General features: G+C 51.5%; 1 protein-coding gene across 6 annotated transcripts in view; it reads right to left on the bottom strand.

The window, feature by feature from the left end:
- Nucleotides 1–22,837, bottom strand: part of ALPL (alkaline phosphatase, biomineralization associated) — a 95,049-nt gene that overhangs the window by 33,726 nt on the left and 38,486 nt on the right. For all 6 annotated transcript variants that reach the window (XM_039508993.1, XM_039508998.1, XM_039508995.1 and 3 more), the window contains 4 exons: nucleotides 15,515–15,634; nucleotides 13,293–13,408; nucleotides 7,699–7,873; nucleotides 6,880–7,055 (listed from right to left, as the gene is read on the bottom strand). In XM_039508993.1, coding sequence (XP_039364927.1) covers nucleotides 6,880–7,055; nucleotides 7,699–7,873; nucleotides 13,293–13,408; nucleotides 15,515–15,634 — 587 coding nt within the window. The remainder of the gene's footprint in view (nucleotides 1–6,879; nucleotides 7,056–7,698; nucleotides 7,874–13,292; nucleotides 13,409–15,514; nucleotides 15,635–22,837) is intronic.

Genomic DNA, 22,837 nt, shown 5'->3' with positions numbered 1-22,837 from the left:
GGGGGTTGGACTAGATGACCTCCTGAGGTCTCTTTCAACCCTAATCTTCTATGGGCCCAGAGCAGAGCCCTAGTTCTGAATAGGTCTGACTGGCTAGTGCCTCAGACCCCGAATCCAATGCTGCACCTGAGCCGCATCTCTGGGCATTTGCTTTGAAGGTGTTTTTATTTGCTCATTATTATTTTTAGCCCGGGCACAGATTTCCCTTCTCAGAAGGTGACCTGTAAAGCTGCAAAATCAACAGCAAAAATATTAAGGGAAAAAAGCCTGCTGCCCTGTGTAATTATTTCCCACCCAGGCCAGAGTTAAAATAATAAAACATGTGCCTGTTAAACCACTAGCTAACAGGCTTGGCTGTTTGATCTGGGGTTATTTTGAAGCAAAGAGGGATACTGATTTACAGAACTGGCAGCAGAGAACATTTCTGCTGGATTCCACAGCCTGGTGCTGGCAGGGGGTGGAAACTAGAAGGGCTGATTTTTTTTCTCCCCTCCCACAAGGGCTGCATTAATGAGACTGGGCCTCTGTGGCAGATACCTGCTCCACTACAGCTGCCCTGGCCAACTTGCTGCCTCCCTTGTAATTTTCACATCCTTTCTTTCCGTTCCCATAAGACACTTAACGACTTTGTGGCCCCGTTGGCAAAAAGCACATTGAGCGGCCACACCAGTGGGCTAGACCTCTGTGGTGGCAGAGAGTGTTCTGTGGCAACAGGAAATCAATGGGCACCAGAGCATGGCCCTTTACTTCTAGTGCCAGTTGCGATCTGAAGGTCAGCCTGGGAGACGACTTATTACTCACATTTCTTTCCCCCCTTCTCCTCCCAGTCCTTTGGCAGCCCAGAATTACAGCCTTTCACAAGCTGTCAGGAAAGTGGTTTCTTCCAAAGAAGAAAGCTAATTCAATCTCAGACCACAAAATCTGGGACAGATCCAAGCTGCCAAGGTTTTCCAGGGGTGCTGGGATTCAGAATTTGGGTTCAGCCCCCATCTCCACTCCACTGTAATGCTAATGGGAGCATGAAACAAAATCCACAGGGTCCATATGTTACTGGAAATCAGACTACTCATTCCAGGGGGCTCGTTTCCTGCTTCTAACGTGTTTTCCTCTGTGGCGCAAAGAGTTCTTATGCCTGTAACACTAAGACCACCATTCGGGATAAAATTAGATCCAGCCTGAACCTCTGGCCTGAATTCAAATCTCCACCCCAGGTGGATTTATCTACGTAACTATTACACTTCTGTTTTCTGTGTCTATGTTACATCCGAGGCCTCTGCTGCCTGAGAAGACTGGCAGCCACTTTGGGCCAGATTTGCAGAAGAGCCCAATTCCCATCTAGGTGCCTTAATGAAGTGCCAGATTTTCAAAGTTACTCAGCTCCCAATGAAAACCACACAGAACTCCCCTCTTTACTGAGAGCAATGGAAAATCTAGCCATGTGCCTCATTCAGCGCAGGCTGGTCCAGCCAAGATTGGCCCTGTGTTCCCTCGTGGACACATTTTTATGGCTTGTTCCTGATTTTTATTGCTCTCTTCATCTACAATAAAGGTTAACCTGCATGAACATATCTGGAGTAACACAGGTAAACCCAAACTTCAGCCAAAGTAGAAGACAGGTTTTGGGTTAAAAAAAACAAAACAAAACAAGTTTGGTAAATTTGTTTTCCCTTCAGTGTTCAGATCTCTGGACCCAGCAGGCTCAGAAAAGCAACCAAAAGGATTCAGAGAAACATCCAGAGCAGCCGGCACTGAGGTTCACTCACTGCGGGTAGTAGAGGACCATGCTGGATACCAGGAGTGTATCTGAGCAGTTCTCATGGCACAAGGTGGTTCTCAAAACTCTGTTCACACGAGGAGACTCAAACACACACAGTTAAGCTTCCCATGGCACCTGGAAAAGGTGCTCTGAGCCATGCTCCTGCAGCACCTAGGCAGGCCCATTAGTAATTATTTGTGTAATAGCTCAGCCACGGAGCAGGACCCCACTGTGCAAACACAGAATAGAAAGATGGGCCCTGCCTTACTCAAACGTGCCACAGTAACTCAGGTCTCACATGCTCAGCCAGCCAGGCCACTGTTAGGATGGGACACTTCCCACAAAGGCCCACGTGCTGTAGGAAGTGGTGAAAGTGATCAAGTAGGGGCTGCTCTTTGCTCCGGATCAATGCCATAGTGAGAGGCGTGTTTGTAAACAAGAGTTCGCTGACAGCAGCTTTGCACAATGTTTATCGTGGTTTCTCCTGCCTTGAACCGGGAATGCAGATAAAATGATTAGCTGGATCTGAAGGTTTTCTGTCCAAGCCTGTGTACCCTTTGTCGAAAAGCTGTTCGTAATTTCCTATAGACAGGTGCTCCTCATTAATGCATCCTGATGCATACCTCTACACCTCATACGCGCTGGGGGACTATTTCTCCTACAGTAGAAGCACACCACTGTCAGAAGAGGCTGTGCATTGACACTCCTACTTCTGCATGAATAGTCTTGCATTTAGGGACAAATTCTGGTCCCTGTGAAAGGGCTTGAGAGAACAGATAGATCCCATGACCCCTGACGGTCAACAGACCAGGGCTTTGTCAGACCAATGTGGAGAGAGCGTTCTAGTACATAATCATCCAATCTGGAGATGCCAGAGGCCTAGATCACTGTGGAAAGGCCCAGATCCCCTCATCTCCCTGTACCCAAGGGCAACAAAGGGGACTGATCAGTGCTCAGAATCTGACACACTAAGCCTTGATTTGGAAGCACCAGCAACTGTCCCCAGAAACCTCAGAACAGCCAAATCCAGCCAGCCAGTTCTGACAGTCTCCTCACTGAGCTGTTCAAGCAATGGGACAGAGAGAGTGAATCCTCCAAAAGGCATAAGTGTCACATAGGCCCCTGGCCTTGGCACCAGCTGGAGGCTGTGGCTTTCTCCTTGTTCCTCTATCTACCACTTCGGAGTTGAAGCAAAAAGGCAGCCATTTTGCTGAGCCCAGTGGCAGAGACGGCCATCTTGCTGAAAAGCCAGTGCCTTTGTGATCCTGACAGATGAGAGAGCCCAAGATCAGAGGTTGTAATGAAGTTTCTAAGTTGCTTTGATGGCCCTTGCAGTTACAGACCCCTGGCCCAGACACCCTTTATCTTGAAATACCCCATACCAGCACCCGAGCTTAAAGAGATGAAGCCCCATATCATGGGACACATCCAAGCTATGAGCCCTGCCGAGAAACAGCCCTTCTCATGCAGGTACTCCCACAGGGCCTAGCTTCCAATCTTCCTTTTGAGAGCAGAGGTGGCCTTCTATCCCCCCTCCAGGCAGCCCCCTGGATAGCCCACCACCCCCATCTTAGCCTTTCAGGAGAGGACCCAAGTAGCCCACACCAGCCCTCCAGGCCCCAGCATTGACATTTGCTTTATTAAGAGTCACACAGAAGGCTGGCAGATCCCCAAGAACATTCCCTTTCTTCCCACTCAGTCCCTGCCATTTTCATTGCCAAAGACTCACACAATCACTTCATGCCTTTGCCATCAGGGAAGGAGCCATTAGCCCAGGACAGGCTGGTGGATCCCAAATGCTCGCTGGGAAGCAGCAGACACCAGCTATTTATCCACACGGAAGCAAAGCTGGAAGCTCTGGGAAGGCCATCATTGTTCTGTTGATGCTCCAGAACTACTTCCCTAGGGCCCAACCCTGAGACACGCCAAGCTTCTCGGGGATGGAGGGTGCCCAGCACCACGTCGAGCTGAACTCTCAGCCAACTCCTTTCACTTGCCACAGTCCCTGATTGAGCCCAGCTTGCAATATTTGCCTCTGCTAGATGGCTGTCGGATCTCCGCTTCTGCCACACTAACCGCCTGGGACCGTGGGCCAAGAGACAGCCCCACCAGATGCCACCTTGCTGGCAATATTGCTGCCAGAGGAAGGCAAGTTGGGTAGAGCAGAGCCAGCACACAGCTTAGGGGTGGGACCAGGGAATTCTGTGATGGGTGAGCTCCACCAGGATGCAGAGCAGTGTCTGCAAAGCAGGCAGTTTTCTCAGAGCCCAGATAAGTCAGTTGATCCCGTGTTATTAATCTGAAAGCCTTTGTCAGTGTTCCTTGGATTGCTGTGTGGGGCCTAGTCAGGCTTCCCTTCACTACTCTCCTGCTTCCTAAGCCATCGTGGCACACCGCATTGGATCCAAGGGTGAGACACAGCTCATTTGGCTAGGAAGTGTAGAGCTCATGGCATTTTGGGGAGGCTTAGGTAGTACTTTTCCCATGTTGCTCCCAATTTCCTCACCCCAGTCCTGGCCCCCAAACAAGAGGGATAGCTCAATAGTTTGAGCATTAGCCTGCTAAACCCAGCGTTGTGAGTTCAAGCCGTGAGGGGACCACCTAGGGATCTGAGGCAAAAAAAATCTGTCTGGGGATTGGTCCTGCTTTGAGCAGGGGGTTGGACTAGATGACCTCCTGAGGTCCCTTCAAACCCTGATAGTCTATGATTCTATGAACCCCCACAGGGGGACACCAAAGACAGAGCAAGATGTAGATATTAACTTGGATTGCCAGAGACCAGCTTATATTCTGTTGCACTGGAATCCTGGGTCTAGGCGCTACCACAATACAAACAACTAAGCACTCTCAGAGGAAGGTAACGTGGCAAGGGAGTCCTGCCCAGATTGGAACACACCCCGTTGCTGCCAGGGTCTTCTCCTTCAGCCTGCTTTACAAAAGCCACTGAAATCGACTTGGTCTCTTAGGGTTTGTCTATATAGCAGCTGTTTGAAATGGGACTACATCAAGGTGCATTAGGTACCTTTCAGGTCACACCAGCAGGGTCTACATGAGGCAGTTAAAACATGACACATTAGCACACTCTACAATTCACCTCTCCCCACACTCTGCACTGCGCTGCTGTGCAGATAAGCCCTTAGATGCCATTAGGGCAAGGCTGGTTTGGATAAGGTAAAAGCCGACCTAAACCTTCATCCAAATCCAGCCACAGAGGGTCAAGGAAGTGCAAATAATTTCAGTGTTTCTTATTATTTTTGCAGAGCCTCTCCTTTGCAGGTGGAGTTGGGATTGGAGGCGCTGAACTGGGGCAAGGGCTATCAATGCAGTGTAGCACAGTCACATAGAGCACTTTCCATGCAGAGATCTCAAAGCATTTTGCCACGGTAGGAAATGGCCATTATCCTTGTTTTACAGGTGGGGAAACGGAGGCACATCGAGGGGAATGGTCTTCCTCAAGGTCATCCAGCACAAGAACTTAAGAACATAAGAACGACCACACTGGGTCAGACCTAGGTCCATCTAGCCCTGTATCCTGTCTTCCAACAGTGATCAATGCCAGGTGCTTCAGAGGGAATTAATAGAACAGGTAATCAAGTGATCCATCCCCTGTCACCCATTCTCAGCTATTAGCAAACATAAACATAAGTATGTGCAAAATCTACTGCAAGCAATGTCTCATTTTGATGATTCACATGGGCAGATCACCATCTTTTCTTCCCATTAATCTGACCCTACTACCAATTTATCCCATATTTTCATAGACTCTGCTCTTCCTCAGGAATCAAGGATAGAAAGTGAAACAATTTTTTGAGAGGGGTCAGGGAAGTTCCAGAACTCTTAATTCTAAAACTGACAGTTGGACACGGACACACACACAGACGGACACACACCGATTTGCTCTGACACATTGCACAGCTCCAAAGTACACAATGCTGACACGACTTGAGTGACAAGAAGATTTAAGTGAACTCTCCAAGGTCCAAAGTAAAAGCAAGCCAAGGTAAATATACAGAGGAGTGTTTTTCCGTTGCCATAGTTTGTTATTCTCTCTCTGGAGAGAGAGAGAGTCAGTGATTATCTTACACCAGTGCTCAGAACAACAGTAATGTACAAATCCAACAGAAACAGCCCTCTTCCATCACTATAAGGGGCAATACCCTGCATCACGCTCACTGATAGCCCTCACCCCAGTTCAGCAAGTCAATGGCAGAGCAGGGAGCAAGCCAAAGTCTGCTACCTGCCAGAATGGCACCCTTCCTATTGCACCACGCTGCCTCTCATGACAAACCCTGTTCCCAGACATTTCAAGCCTAGCAGAAGTAGCCACATTTCTGGGTGTTGATCCAAACTGACCATCCAACCCTTTGTAACTAATCCTGCCCTCTGCTGGACAGGTATGGCAGGTAGCCAAGGGTACCTGAGCCAGAGCAGGGCAGGGCTCCCTTCCAGCATCTTCCTGAGCACTGGCACAGGGTGGGGCAGTGGGTGGTCAGACTACCCCTGCCCCCTGGGGTATCCCAGCTTGGGGGCGTGGTCCAAGCCCTTGGCCTCCATGTACATGCTACAGCAGGCAGCATCTGATATGCACTAGTCTGGCTTGGAGTAGCAGGACAGATGGCTGGGTCCCCTCCCCCCGGAGCTGGCTGAGGGCTCCCCAGCTTTGTCAGCCCCACCCCCAGCAGAGCTGAGTGCGGGCAGGGGTTCACTCACTGAGAGGCAAGAGGCCTAGGAGGTTATCTAATCCATCCCCCAATAATTATGTTTTGTCCAGTCCAGTTTGAAAGTTGCCCAGGCAACAGGATTTTCTAACAGCCCCCATGGGTATGCAGCAGGGTATGAACCCACAACCTCCAGCACTGCAGAACATACTTCTACCTCTTGTGCTAAAGGAGGAACTCCATTAACTGGCAGCAGCAGCAGGTTGTTTCCTTCTATGTGGCCCAGCCATCAACTGGGGTTGCAGAACACATTTTACCCATGTTACAATTTCATGGTCTAATCAATGCCAGCTCCCACAGATCCCAGCCCTCACCATATTATACCCAGCCCCCCAAGTCATTCCTCCCCGCCCCCAGGAATATAATGCTATTCATCCACCGGCTCTGCTTTTCTCCACACTGTACCTCAATGTCTGGGATGTTGTCAAAGAGCTGTTGGGCGATATCTTTGCAGCCCTGCTGGATGGCCTCCGGGGGCATTTCGTTATCAGAATACCAGTCCCTGTTAGCAGAGTGGGCATAGGCAGCACTGGGAGTGGCGTGGTTTACCCGTGTGGTGGTTACGATGCCCACAGACTTGCCTGCAGCAGGAGAGAAGGGGTTAACAGTGGGATGAGTGAGTGGGGAGCGTGATATGTGGTTTGATGGTTAGAGCTCTAAAGGGCCTGATTGCGATCTCTGAGTGTAACCATGCTGTACTGACACCCGCGTAGGCGAGAACACCACAAAGCATTCTGGGATGCTATCATGCAGTGCACCCTCCACCAATCATTTTCCCCTTGCTCACCATCATGTTGGAGGGACATATTTTCTAGCCACAGCCCTAAAGGGGGCACTATAGGATATGCCCAGAACAGACAGGAGATGGGGATTTCACTGGGGAAAACGTCCCAGGTATTTCTTTTCAACTGATACACGGAGGGGGACACTGTCCATTAGTTTAGGATGAAACGTCACATTGCTTTGGTTCAGGTGTCCGCGGCACGTCGGTTGTTTCTGTGGTTGGGGATGTTTTTTCCCCCCAACCATTCTTTGGAAGGGGAGCACATCCAGGAAGTCCTGCTCTAAGGGACAGGGATGTCGGAAACAAAGAATCCATTAAATGAATCAACTTATCCTGGCCATGCCCCTGTCCTGCCCACCCTCCACTCAGGCCGCTGGGCCCAACCCAGACAGCTGGTCTGTACCACACATGATGCCTTACAGCCCTGCCCACTTGCTCACCTGCTTCCTTTGCCCACTTGAGAATCGATGTGACCTCATTGCCCGCGGTGGTATTGCACTGAGCACGGGTCACGGCTGCGCTCACACCCACTGTCCCCTCGTTGGCCTTCACCCCACAGAGATACGCGGTGGCAGTGCCTGCACTGTCTGGCACCTGGGCGTTGGTGTTGTAGGTCTGCAAGGATGAATGGCAGGGTTGAATAAACAAGACCAGCGTCAGCAACCTCCATCACAAGGCCTTGGCCACTTGCCTTTCCTCCCGAGAACACACATGGAGGAAACAGCCCCAAACCTCCCAACTCTAGATACCAGGGAATGGTCTGCTGATGGCCTATGGGAAAAGGAGCTGGGGTGAGTTAGGAGAAAGGCAATGAACATATACAGGCTTCGGGAGGCTGGTGTGTTATATGACTAGGAGCTGGATTCAAGTCCCCAGGCAAAGAACAGATTACAACACCGGCTGCCTTCGGGGCAGCACTGATGCAGGCTTCAAGCCTAGATTCCATGGCAAGGTCTCTGGTGGGGTAAGGCACTCGGGACAGGCGTGGGAAAGCAGAGACACTCCATGCAGCTGGCATTCAGTGGGTGTGAAAAAGGAGTGGAATCTCTCCTGCGCCTTGGCGTGGACGTTTGCTAACGAGAGGGGCTGAGATAAGGAAAGGAGTGGGTTGCTTTGTCTAACATTCTCCTGGGTGCTGCTTTTCTTTGATTCCCTCCCATCCATCCTCTCAGCGTGTAAATTACATTGGTTTTGTGCACAAATTGGTGCAAGTTTCACTACTTTGCTCCATGCACCATGTATGCAACTTGCACCACTACAGACCACAAAGCTGGACTGGGCCCAGAGACACTGCCACTCATGCCAGGTCCGGATTCTGCCCCATGGCAACTCAAGGGTTGCAAGGAGACTGCCCTGAACCTGCCATAGGGGCAGTCACAGACGCTGAAGTCCATTCCCGAGAGATGCTCCCATTCCCAACGAGGCCTGGCAGCTCTCCTGCTCTCTGCCCTGTGATTCTCTCCCTCATCCCCCCACCCACAGCCAGCTTTGGGGCATTTAACTGTTGCTTCAGACAAAACCCTGACTAGCCAGGTGCCCCAGCCTCCCTGTGGGCCCCTTCCAACCCTGCCAAATTGGCGCCACGACTCCCATTGCCCTTGATGGGATGGGGCCCACCAGTGACATCAGGATGCCAGGAAATTGATCCAACTGCCAACCTCTGAAGCATGCAGGGGCAACTTTGGGAGATGCCCATGTTCTCAACCCTTTCACTTGCTAGCACCCCCTTGCCTTTGTGAAAGTAGAATGAATTATATTGTAAAAATAAGAACGGATTAAAGAAATGTTGTATGTACCTTTAAGCAGAAATAAGAAATGTTGAAATACAGGTGCCAGGAAAAGAAACATTAGGCATAAACAATGGTGCTAATGGCGAAACATTAACAGAAGATGGGTAATAGTTAGTAAGGAAATAAGATCTGCATGTCTAGCCCAGGTAAACTTATCTGATTCTGCTTCCTTTGTTACCTTGTTAAGTTCTCACCCTTTTATCTGTATAAATAAGATAGTTTGTGTCTTGCCTGGGGCTCACATGATCTGGGTGTTATTAGCAGAGCGCTGTGCTAATAAAACCGAGTGGTCTGACAAACTGTGAGTCCTGAGCAGGGGCGGCTCAAGCAGCGGACCTCCCGCGGGCATGACTGCAGAGGGTCCCCTGGTCGCGCGGCTCAGCTGGACCTCCCGCAGCTGCGGTCGGTTTGCAGGTCTGGCGGCTGCGCTTGAGCTGCCGCAGTCATGCCTGCGGGAGGTCCACTGGAGCCGCCGGACGAGCGCCCCCTCCGCAGTCATGCCTGCGGCAGGTCCGGTCCTCCCGCGGCTCCGGTGGACCTCCCGCAGGCATGACTGCGGCCGGTCTGCCGGCCCAATCTGCCGCCCCCCGAGAAAGGGCCGCCCCACACGCGTGCTTGCCGCGCTGGGGTCTGGAGCCGGCCCTGGTCCTGAGTCTAACTTTGACACCTTCCACCCACTGATGGCCTCCCCCTCCCCCGGCTGAGCTCAATGGTGAGCAGGGAGGGAGAGATTGCCTCAGGCACCTCTGGGGGTGTGCCAGTGCCCTCAGGCTTGACTCCCACAGCAGAAGAGGAAGCTGGCACATCACCCAGCTGCCCATAATCCCCATTCACCGGCACGAACCCTCGTGCTATCACCTGTGCCCACAATCTCTGCCTTTCAGCTCCATGCATGTGTTAACTCAGTCCAGAACATTTTCAGCTTGCCACCAGGCAGGGACACTACGCAACTCATATTTGATCCTATTCAATTAAAATAAAAAAAAAAAACACTATTTTTTGCAAGTTTTCCTCCGAAGTGGGTCCTCCCTCCCCCACATCTTCTGGTGGCAGCTGGCTGGCCTTGTCCTGCACTCCAATGTGGTGATATGTAGAATCATAGAATCTCAGGGTTGGAAGGGACCTCAGGAGGTATCTAGTCCAACCCCCTGCTCAAAGCAGGACCAATCCCAACTAAATCATCCCAGCCAGGGCTTTGTCAAGCCTGACCTTAAAAACCTCTAAGGAAGGAGATTCCACCACCTCCCTAGGGAACCCATTCCAGTGCTTCACCACCCTACTAGAGAAAAAGTTTTTCCTAATGTCCAACCTAAACCTCCCGCTCTGCAACTTGAGACCATTAACTCCTTGTTCTGTCATCTTCTACCACTGAGAACAGTCTAGATCCATCCTCTTTGGAACCCCCTTTCAGGTAGTTGAAAGCAGCTATCAAATCCCCCCCCATTCTTCTCTTCTGCAGGCTAAACAATCTCAGTTCCCTCAGCCTCGCCTCATAAGTCATGTGCTCCAGCCCCCTAATCATTTTTGTTGCCCTCCGCTGGACTCTCTCCAATTTATCCACATCCTTCTTGTAGTGTGGGGCCCAAAACTGGACACAGTACTCCAGATGAGGCCTCACCAGTGCTGAATAGAGGGGAATGATCACATCCCTCGATCTGCTGGAAATGCCCCTACTTATACAACCCAAAATGCCATTAGCCTTCTTGGCAACAGGGGCACACTGTTGATTCATATTCAGCTTTTCGTCCACCGTAACCCCTAGGTCCTTTTCTGCAGAACTGCTGCCCAGCCATTCGGTCCCTAGTCTGTAGCAGTGCATGGGATTCTTCCGTCCTAAGTGCAGGACTCTGCACTTGTCCTTGTTGAACCTCATCATATTTCTTTTGGCCCAATCCTCTAATTTGTCTAGGTCCCTCTGTATCCTATCCCTACCCTCCAGCATATCAACCACTCCTCCCAGTTTAGTGTCATCTGCAAACTTGCTAAGGGTGCAGTCCACACCATTCTCCAGATCGTTAATGAAGATATTGAACAAAACCGGCCCCAGCACCGACCCTTGGAGCACGCCACTTGATACCGGCTGCCAACTAGACACGGAACCATTGATCACTACCCGTTGAGCCTGACCATCTAGCCAGTTTTCTATCCACCTTACCGTCCATTCATCCAGCCCATACTTCTTTAACTTGCTGGCAAGAATACTGTGGGAATGTACTATTGACACAAGCATGGATCGAATCAGGGCTTCAGTTCAGAGCAAGGAGGCAACAGCAGGTGTCTCAGTGTCAGGCCATCCACCCATTGCCAGCCGCATGCCAGCAGATGGGCTGGGTGAAGAGCACAGCCCTGCAAATGCTGGTGCCAGGATCCCTTTTCCCACCCAAATGCCAGGGACTTGTTTCCAGGGAAGAGCAATTTGAGAGAAATGAGGTGGAATTTTTAAGTTTGTTTTTAAGAGCAGCTCGTCTCTGCAGTGTTTTACCCTAAGAGCTGCCACTTTGCAAATGAGGCACTGGCCCCTGTGGCATTAGGGACTGTGCCTTCAAGGGCTGAGCTTCCCAGACAGTCTGGGTAGGGTGCCATGAAGCTCATGTCATGCACAGACGGTTGGAACTGAATTTACAATAAAGCAGATCTCTTGTAAACTGACCACCATAGCCCCCTGCTCCACAGGGTCAGAGAATGGAAGCGGGAAATGGGTTGAGCAGCTCTCTTGGCTTTGCTTGGTGGAGAGCAGTTCAGTTATAAGGAATCAGGGAAATAAACTCTTTGTATTCAAGCTGATTTTCAAATCAGCCTGAGGGATTTGGAGGCTCAGGGTCCCATCCATGACATAATTAATGCAAACTGGACACCCCAATTCTGGAGGCAGCTTGAAATTCTCAGTTATTTTAAATCAGAGATATGTGGGTATGTGCAAATTTGAATGCAACCCTAGCTATGCTGACCCCACATGCGCACACACACCTGGCAGCCTCAGGATCAGTTTTAAAAGTCGATCTTGTGATCAGAGTGCAAATGCAGAGGGTCTTTCAGGAGTCTGCTTTCCCACAATCTAACCTTTAAAAATTGCCCTTGAACCAAAGCCCTTTCAAATGTCAAACTTCCAAAAGGTATCAAAGTTGGCCCAACACCTCCGTATTCTCTGCCATAAATCTTTTCCTGGTCTCTGGGAGGCCAAGACACCTGTGTAAATCTGGTATTATCCCTATGTAATTGCAATCACTTGAATGAACCCAAACATATGGAAACTGAATGTCTCTAAGAGACGCCTTCCTGACCGAGAGGAGCTGCCCTGGGCGTGCTCGTGTCAGTCAGCTGGCACAAATCTTTGCCTTTGCCAGTGGCCTATTTGCTGCTGGTTTGATTTACAGCACTCATCAATGCCTGCTGGAGAGATGGCACTGGGGTCACTGAAATCGATTCTGCCTCGGGGGTCAACAAAGGGGCAGTCTCACCAAACAGGCCCACAAGAGGTGTTAATCTCCCAACTTCTCCTCCTACTCCTCCCACGGGGGAGCTGGCAAGAGCCAAGGACAGAGGAGTCCCTAGCCCCTGAGAGAAATAATTTGGGGTGGGAGGGAAGGACTGGTGGCGAATGCCCTACAGGCGACCCAAAGCGACCAGTTCCCTGGAGAAAAGTGACAGTTCCATGGCCGTGGCAGATGCTTTATCCACAGTTACCTCTTTCTGCACCCAGGCTGAAACAAATTGAGCTGCTTCCACTGAGCAACTGGGGAAATGCAGCTGAGGCCCAGAGACAGGGCTCTGATACTAGGCAGGGTGTGTGATGAGAGGAGGGGGGTGGGGAGCAGGCGCTGGAGGGAAACCTTCCGCCATGCCCCAGGGAGAAACAACAAGTTGAAGGTGCAAGAGCCAGGGGAAAGTACAATCCTTGCAGCAGTGGAGCTGGGATTGCACCTCCATGGGCACAGACCCAGCTTTGTAAAGGCCTTTAGGCACTGGGATTTAGGCTCCTAAATCAGTTAGGTGTTGCAAGGCTGTGCACAGAAACATGTACATTCCTTTAAAAGCTGGGCCACAGTCATTCCTCTACATTCCCGCACAGGCTGAGCGGCATCACAGTCCCACAGCTTGGCCCCAGCTATGAAATCCAGGGCAGGACCGATTCCTGTAGATTCTCAGTCACACACGTTGTCTCACCCCAGCCAGCTTGTAGAGCCTGCTCCCACGCCAAGCCATACCCCAGGGATAGCCAGGCAGGCAAAAATAACTGGGCTCACCTTGGACAGAGCCACATAAGGAAATTTGTCCATTTCCAGCAGGGATTCTTCCCCCTTCATGTTCTGCAGCTGTCCCTTCAGGATACGAGCTGCTGTGACCGTGGAGACTCCCATGCCTGCAGCAGATAGTTGGACAAAGCGAGAACGAATCACATGGAGCAGTGACTTGTGCCCAACACTGAAGAATCACAAAGCGCTGAGACTCTGACTTCCTTAAAAGCCATTGCAAGGCATTGCTGGGGATCAGAAAAGCCAGTCCAACCCACTGGCCAGCAGCCTCTCCACACAGCTGTCTCCAGAGTGGGTGCACACTAGAACATTAGTTGCAACAATGATTCTTCTTTTTCTGTCTGAGCTTGGCTCCCCTGGCCCCAAGAGGAAAACATCAGATGACACATTATAATTAACCATGCTCATGACACAATAAACCCTTTAACTGCTGGATTAAAATAGAACATTGCACAATATCATTTATTTTGCTCTTCATCCCATTTCTATTCCCCTGAAAGAAGCCCAGGGCTAAGGACCATTGTCCCAACTCATGGGTGTTATACACAGTAAAAGCAATCTATGCAAAACCATTTCACCCTTGCCAATAGATGGTTCCAGTTCATCAAAGACTTTGGGGTAGTAGGTGCTTCCTCTCTTCCTGCGCAGGTTCAGACAAAACTGATATAAGGCCCTTCTTCAGTGTGAGGACGCACAGAAGATGGGCATCAGCTTTCTCCAGTGACCATCTCTCAGCTTAAAGGAGTCCCTGGAAATCTCCACATCGGGACAGGTTCTTAGAGAACCGGTCACATAGGACTAAGGAGAGCAAGGGAGCTGCTCTCATCTAACTGGGACCTAGCACATTGCAGTGAGTTATGGTACATAGGAGCCTAAGTCTAATTCAATAGAAACGTGGGCTCCTAAGAGCCCAAATGACTTCTGAAAAATGGGACTTAGGTGCTTTTGAAAATTTTACTCTTGACTGTGCAATTATGGAGCAGACTTGATATTTTGATTTTTCTTTCTTGTTTTATTAGAAAAAGCACAGCCCAGGATTACTAACAACCGCACACGTCTTACACCAAGACCGCAGAAGAATATTCCCGAGCATGGGTCTAAATGGGAACAGCTGTCCTGGCAGTGCCTGGGGCATGGCATGCTAGCACTGGTTCCTTCTGAACCAGGCTTTCCCGGGCTGTCTAACTGCATGGCAGCTAACTGAAAGGTTAGATAGACTTGGCACCCCAGCCCTACTGTTGGTGGTAACAGGGTTGGCTTTTGGGAACCCAGTGGTTCCCAGCATCTCTGGAATCAACCTCTCCGTTCCAACTTCAGCCGGCATCGTGACCCAAAGAATCATAGATTAGGGTTGGAAGAGACTGCAGGAGGTCATCTAGTCCAACCCCCTGCTCAAAGCAGGGCCAACTCCAACTCAGCCTGGGTCACTGAACTCCGGGAGGGTGGGGGAGAAGCATCCATGTGATGCCTGGGAAAGGGTACATTTGGGTAATGCGGCTTTCAAAAGCTGGCAGGAAGGGGGTCAGGTCAGCCAATGGGAGTTACTCTGATGACATAGTGCCTCCCACTGGTGGTGAATGCTTGATAGTGTGACTTCACAGTGAGTGCAACATCAGCACAGTTATCATTGCGCTGCACTCCACAGCCACTCAGAGCTCTGCAATTCTAGCAGGGCTACAAGCATAGCCCCTGTGGTTGAGCCAAGTGATTCGTGTCTAGGGTCTATGACACAGTTCAGTGGTCCTTTCCTAGGCCAGGTGAGGAAGGGGGACCCCTTTCTGCTTTAAGCAAAGGAGAGGGAGTTGCCATCTCCAGCCTCCTTACTCCAGCCCGGACACACTACTGCTCCTCCTCCACCCCAGTGACACAGTTACCACTAGGGAGCCAGTGTTAGCCACAGTGGGTAATGTCAGGGAGAGAGGCCCAGACCCTCTACGGAGTTCAGGCTCCTAACTCCCATTGTGGATCTGGGCCACAGACCAATGCAGTCCCAGCCAGTGGAGGACTCAGGCAGAATCTACTGGGATTTACCAACCAGGGGAATTACGGGAAATCTCACCAGAAAGCTTGACAGCAATATCACCGCCCCCAATTTCCAGATCTGGACAGCTCCCAATCCAAACTGACCCAACCACCCCTCCTGAGACACTGGGGTTGACACAGGCCACTCCAGCCCCATGCGTGCTGCTCAGGCAGTGGAGAAAAGCACTCACCATCTCCAAGAAATAAGATGATGTTCTTGGCCACATTGGTGTTGAGCTGCTGCAGCTTCAGGGCAGTTTTCAGTGTCTGCTGAGCCTGATTCCTCCAGTACTGTGGATTCTTCTCCTTCTCTGAAAACAGAGCCGCAGCAGGGTAAGAGCACAGTGGCCAGAGAGAAGAGTCAGGTCTACACTGCAGAGTTTGGTCAACTCAAACATTGCTCCAGGTGTGACAAATCCACCCCTTAGAGCGACAGAGCCGATGTCACTCCCAGTGCACACGGTTTGACAGAAGTCTTCCACTGGAGAGGTGCACCAACTACAGCAACAGGAGAGTTCCTGTGCCCAAGAGGAGCCAGAGGGTGGACAGCCTGGCTGGGATTATACAGGGGGACTACATGGGCAGTAGCCCTGAGCATGACACTCAGAACATCTATTTTTTTTTTAATCCCAATCAGATCCTCGTGTGCCCCGAATTTGACCTAAGTAATTTGCCCCATGGTGACACAGCAAATCAGGCAGAGCCAGAAACAAACAAAAAAACCCAATGATTACTCACCTCTCCCTTCTCATAACTGTTGTTCTTCAAGATGTGTTGCTCACATCCATTCCAATTAGGTGTGTGCACACCACGTGCACAGGTGTTGGGAAGTTTTTCCCTTAGCAGCACCCGTCGGGTAAGCTGTGGAGCCCTCTGGAGTGGCGTCTTCATGGCGCTCAATATATGACCCTGCGCTTCCTCAGTTCCTTCTTGCCGGCTATGCCGAGAGAAGGGAAGGTGGGCGGGTTTGGAATGGATATGAGCAACGCATCTCGAAGAACAGTTGAGAGGTGAGCAACCATCTTTTCTTCTTTGAGTGACTGCTCGCATCGATTCCAATTAGGTGACTCCCAAGCCTTACCCAGGCAGTAGAGGTGGAGTTAATGAAACGCTGATTGCAGCACCGCTCTACCGAAGGCTGCGTCGTCCCGGGCGTGCCGGACGATGGCGTAGTGAGAGATGAAGGTATGTACCAAAGACCAAGTTGCTGCCCTGCAGATTTCTTGGATCGGGACCTGGGCCTGGAACGCCGCTGATAAGGCCTGGGCCCTTGTGGAGTGTGCCGTGAGAGCTGGGGTCAGCACTTTGGCCAATTCACAACAAATGCAGATACAAGATGCGATCCAGGAGGATATTCTTTGAGATTAGACCAGGAGGCCTTTCATCCAGTCCACCACCGCTACAAATAGGTCGGTCGATTTTCTGAACGGCTTAGTGCGCTCAGTGGGGAAAGGTAGTGCTTGCCAAACACAGAGTGTAGCCGCTACTCTCGGGTACTGGCATGAGGCTTAGGGTAAAAGACGGGCAGGAAAATGTCCTGGCTGGTGTGGAAATGTGACACCACTTTGGGGAGAAAGGTCAGGTACAGCCTGAATTACACTGTTTTCCACAAGGATAAGGTGCGAGGCGGTTCTGAGGTAAGGGCCTTTAGCTCAGACACCCTTCTCACCAGGGGCGGCTCTAGAAATCGGGCTGCCCCAAGCAGCGCGGAGCGCTGCGCCGCCCTTCCCCGGTCCCGCGGCGGGTCCCCTCTTCCCGCGGCTCCGGTTGAGCTCCTGCCGGCATGCCTGCGGGAGCTCAACCGGAGCCACGGGAAGACGGGACCCGCCGCAGTCATGCCTGCGGCAGGTCCGCTCATCCCGGGCTCCGGTGGACCTGCCGCAGGCATGCCGGCGGGAGCTCCACCGGAGCCAAATGCCGCCCCCCCGGGAAACGGACGCTCCAAGCGCCTGCTTGGCGCGCTGGTGTCTAGAGCCGCCCCTGCTTCTCACAGACGGACGACCAGGAAAGCTGTCTTCCAAGACAGATACAGGAGGGAGCAAGTTGCCAATGGTTCGAATGCCCCCCCTCCCCCAAATGAGCCGTGAAAGGACCAGGTTAAAGTCCCATGCAGGGACAGGCTGATGGATCTGAGGATATAGGCAGTGCAAACCTTTGAGGAAGCAACCAATCATAGGGTTGGTGAAGACCAAGCAATCAGACACACCCAGGTGGAAGGCCGAGATAGCAGCAAAGTGTACCCTTATGGAGGGTGCCACCAGGCCTTGCTGTTTCAGATGCAGGAGGTACTGCCTAGGAGGACCTCCCTTACTTGTTCTGAGCACAGAAGTTCCATGGGGTTCAGCTATGAAGCTTCTAAGCTGTGAGGGAGAGGGACCACAGGTCGGGATGACAGAGGCGACTGTGGTCCTGAGTAAGTCGGGGAGGAGAGGCAACATGACTGGTATGTCCACTGACAGCTCCAGTAGCGTGGTGTACCGGTGCTGGTGAGGCCACGCTGGAGCTATCAGAATAACCTTTGCCCCCTCCCTGCGGACTTTGAGCAGGACCTTGTGAATAAGAGGGAATGAGGAAAGGCATAGAGCAGGCGACCTCTCCAGGGTAGCAGGAATGCATCTGTGAGGGATCCTGGGCTCCCACCTTGGAAGGAGCAGAACATTGGGCACTTCCTGCTGTGGGGGGTGGCAAACAGGTAGACTTGGGGAACCCCCACCTTTGGAAAACGAGGTGTATGACATCTGGCCGGATGGACCACTTGTAAGTGTGCAAGGACTTGCTGAAGCAGTTTGCCAGCGTGTTCTGAACTCCTGGTAGAGAGGATGCGTCCAGGTGAAGGGAGTGGACTATGCAGAACTCCCACAGCCGAAGGGTCTCCTCGCACAGTGTGGATGAATGGGCTCCCCCTTGCTTGTGGATGTAAAACATGGGGGTGGTGTTGTCCATTAGAACTGCTACACACTGCCCTTGTAGTCTGGCCTGGAAAGCAAGAAGCACAGCCCTCAGCTCCCTGACACTGATATGGAGGGAGAGCTCATCCTGTGACCACAGGCCCTGTCTCTGGCGGTCTCCCAGATGCGCCCCCCCATCCCATAGCTGACGTGTCTGTAGCCAGGGATAAGGAAGATTGAGGGTTGCGGAAGGGAACTCCTCCGCACACCGCCTGGGGGTCAAGCCACCAGCGAAGTGATGTGAAGACCTGCCCCGGCACCGTGACCAGTGAATTCAAGCTGTTGCACCCCAGGCGGTAGGCCAAGGTGAGCCACGTCTACAATGGTCTGAGCCAGAGCCTGGCATGCTGGGTCACGTAAGTGCAAGAAGCCATGTGGCCGAGGAGACTCAGGCACCCCCTTGCTGTGGAGGTTGGGAATTGCTGGAGGCTTTGAATGAGGTCCGTGATGGTGTGGAATCAGGACTCCGGTAGAAGGGCCTGCACCTGGACCGAGCCTAACACTGTCCCAGTGAAGTCTATTCTCTGAGTTGGTTCCAGGGTTCACTTTCCCAGGTTGAGGAGGAGACCCAGCTGCTCGAACGTGCACCTGACCACGCAGATTTGGGACTGCACCTGTGCTCTGGTGCAGCCCCTGAGCAGCCAGTTGCCAAGGTAGGGGTAAAACCTGCACCTGCTGTCAATGGAGGAAAGCAGACATGACCGAAGCAGCAAAGAATCCTGTGGCACCTTATAGACTAACAGATGTTTTGCAGCATGAGCTTTCGTGGGTGAATACCCACTTCTTCGGATGCAAGCAGTGGAAATTTCCAGGGGCAGGTGTGTATATATAAGCAAGCAAGAAGCAGGCTAGAGATAACGAGGTTAGATCAATCAGGGAGGCTGAAAGGATGGACTGTGAATTGATAATGTTCATGATTGACCACAAAGCATACAAAGCACCAGTGTGCGGGACAAATCACTATATTGGAAGTATGCGTCCTTCATGTCAATGGCAGCATACCAGTCTCCCGGATCCAGGGAGGGAATAATGGTGCCTTCGGAGACCATGCGGAACTTCAACGTCACCATGAATTTGTTGAGCCCATGCAGGTCTAGGATGGGTCTGAGATCTCCCCCCCCCCCCCCTTGGCCTTGGGGATTAGGAAGTTGTGACATTCTTCAAGTTGTGTCCCTTCAAAAGGCCTGCTTGGAACCCAATGATGGTTTGCTTGGGCCCTGACCTTGTCCGGAAGAGGGGTTGGAAGGCTTTCTTCTGCCCTTCCTGCTCCTCCGTCTGTAAAAGTCCTGCCGTAGCCGAGGAGGGTAGGAGTGCTGCTGCTGCTGTTGGGGCTTGAAATGTTTACGTTGGGTTGCTGGGGTGTGCATACCCAAGGTCTTCATAGTCACCCTTGAGTCCTTTAGGCTATGCAGCTGAGAGTCAGTCTGCTACGTGAACAGGCCCGCCCCATCAGAAGGAAGGTCTTGCATGGCCTGCTGGACCTTGGGCAGTAGCCCCGAGGCTTGCAACCAAGAGGTGCACCTCATGGCAATACCCGAGGACAAGGTGTGTGCCGCCGAGTCCGCAGCATCCAGTGAGGCCTGTGCCACTGCCCTGCCTTCCTCTACTATAGCCCCAAACTCCTCCCTGGACTCAGATAGCACAAGCTCCTTGAACTTGAGCATCGAGTTCCAGGCATTGACATTATAGCGGCTCAGAATTGCCTGCTGGGTGGCAGTCCTGAGCTGAAGCCACCCCGTGGAGTACACTTTACGGCCAAACAAGGCTAGGCGCTTGACCTCCTTGGACTTGGACACAGGGGCCTGAGTGTCTGTGTCCCTCCCCTGCACCGGGGAATTGGAGAGGTGCTGGGTCAATCCCACTGGTTTCGGTGCCAGGGAGCAGCAGTACCGCAGGTCTCTGGCGGAGTCTGTCCACGGTGCTGTTTCCACCACTGCCGCCGGGGCACTACGCACTGAAGAACTTGGTGCCAGATCCTGCCACGCCGAAGGAGGCTGAGGTCTAAGTGCCACCTCCATAAGGAGCTGCGTAAGGCAAAAGTCTCGCTCCTTTTTGGTTCTAGGGCAAAACCCTTGCAAATCCTGCACCTATCGGCTTGGTGAGCCTCTCCTAGACACTTGAGACAAACGTGGTGGGGGTCACCCATTGGCATGGGCTTGGAGCGGGACTTGCAGGGCTTAAACCCCTGGGACTTGGGCATGTAAGTCCTCCCAAGGAAAAGCGGTCGGGACCGAGGGTAAACCCCCCTCCCAACTGCTACAAACTACTCCTAAAATAAACTACAATAAAACTAAATAAAAGGTGTAAGAGAAACAAGAGCTAAGGAACTGTGGAGAACTTGCTGAGCAAGAAGCCACAGTTCCAACAGCCGTCACTGGCGGTAAGAAGGAACGGAGGAGACAGGGTCATATATTGAGCGCCATGAAGGCGCCACTCCAGGGGGCTCCACAGCTGCTAAGGGAAAAACTTCCCAATGACTGTGCACGTGGCACACACACACCTGACTGGAATCAATATGAGCAATCACTCAAAAAAGAATCTAGGGGTCCTGACTCCCAGTCCCCAACTGTCACCACATCCTTTAGCAGAAGGAACCAAGCCCCAAAAAGCAGCAACAAGAGCCTGCCTCCACAGGCCTGGATCTAGACATGAGAAGTAACAAGTGTTCTCTGCGTGTCTTTAAGGAAGCCAGCAGCATCTGCCTGCACAGCCTTCTCCTTGCTATACTAATTTACGAAATCAGCCACCATTCAGGGTGGTCACCTGGGGACTGGCCATTTTCCAGGGTTAAGGGCATTGTGCATGGGACTAGGAGAGGTTTCTAGCCTGTGGAATGAAGCTCAGAAGAGGATTCTTGGATCAAGTCCCAGTTTCTTGTCCCTGAGCTGACTCAGAGTCCTGGGGACTGGTGTCCCAAGGATGGACTGCCCTTTGATCTCTGACAAAGAACAGAGATGAGAGACCCTAAGGGAGGGTCTGCTGGGGCTTTTTCTCTTTCCACAGCACTGTGAAGGAAGCATCCAGCACTTCTGGGTCTCAAATAACAGTATTTATTAATTCATTGTTGCCAGTTCTGGGTTTGGTGTTTTGCTTAAAGCACCAGCTGCCGGAATCCTGGTACTGCATGAGAATCTTGGCTTTTGGTTGTTTAAAAAAAAAAAAAAAAACCACCACCCATACCACACCAAGCAAATGTCTAGCCCTCCTGGTTGCATGGAAAAGTTTGAACATGAAGCAACATACAGCAGTGCACAGGCAATCCAGGAAGTTTCTGGAAAGTGTAGGGGACAATTTCCTGGTGCAAGTGCTGGAGGAACCAACTAGGGGAAAAGCTCTTCTTGACCTGCTGCTCACAAACAGGGTAGAAATAGTAGAGGAAGCAATAGTGGATGGGAACCTGGGAGGCAGTGACCATGAGATGGTCGAGTTCAGGATCCTGATACAAGGAAGAAAGGAGAGCAGTAGAACAGAGACCCTGGACTTCAGAAAAGCAGACTTCGACTCCCTCAGGGAACTGATGGGCAAGGTCCCCTGGGAGAATAACATGACGGGGAAAGGAGTCGAGGGAAGCTGGCTGTATTTTAAAGAAACCTTATTGAGGTTGCAGGAACAAACCATCCCGATGTGTAGGAAGAAAAGTAAATATGCAGGCGACCAGCTTGGCTCAACAATGAAATCCTTGCTCGTCTTAAACACAAAAAAACAGCTTACAAGAAGTGGAAGATTGGACAAATAACCAGGGAGGAGTATAAAAGTATTGCTCAGGCATGCAGGTGTGAAATTAGGAAGGCCAAATCACACTTGGAGTTGCAGCTAACCGGAGATGTTAGGAGTAACAAGAAGGGTTTCTTCAGGTATGTTAGCAACAAGAAGAAAGTCAAGGAAAGTGTGGGCCCCTTGCTGAATGAGGGAGGGAACCTAGTGACAGAGGATGTGGAGAAAGCTAGTGTACTCAATGCTTTTTTTTGCCTCTGTCTTCACAGACAAGGTCAGCTCCCAGACAGCTGCACTCTGCAGCACGGTATGGGGAGGAGGTGACCAGCTCTCTGTGGGGAAAGAAGTAGTTCGGGCTATTTAGAAAAGCTGGACGAGCACAAGTCCATGGGGCCGGATGCGCTGCATCTGAGGGTGCTAAAGGAGTTGGCTGATGAGATTGCAGAGCCATTGGCCATTATCTTTGAAAAATCATGGCGATCGGGGGAGGTCCCGGACGACTGGAAAAAGGCGAATGTAGTGCCCATCTTTAAAAAAGGGAAAAAGGAAGATCCAGGGAACTACAGGCCAGTCAGTCTCACCTCAGTCCCTGGAAAAATCATGGAACAGGTCCTCAAGGAATCAATCCTGAACCACTTAAAGGAGGGGAAAGTGATCAGGAACAGTCAGCATGGATTCACCAAGGGCAAGTCATGCCTGACTAACCTAATTGCCTTCTATGATGAGATAACCGGCTCTGTGGATGAGGGGAAAGCAGTGGATGTGCTATTTCTGGACTTTAGCAAAGCTTTTGATACAGTCTCCCACAGTATTCTTGCCAGCAAGTTAAAGAAGTATGGGCTGGATGAATGG

The sequence above is a fragment of the Mauremys reevesii genome, linkage group 21 (genome assembly GCF_016161935.1).
Source record: "Mauremys reevesii isolate NIE-2019 linkage group 21, ASM1616193v1, whole genome shotgun sequence".
NCBI classification, from domain to species: domain Eukaryota; kingdom Metazoa; phylum Chordata; order Testudines; family Geoemydidae; genus Mauremys; species Mauremys reevesii.
The sequence above is the reverse complement of the archived record's forward strand: the minus strand, read 5'-3'. Positions and strand labels throughout refer to the sequence as shown.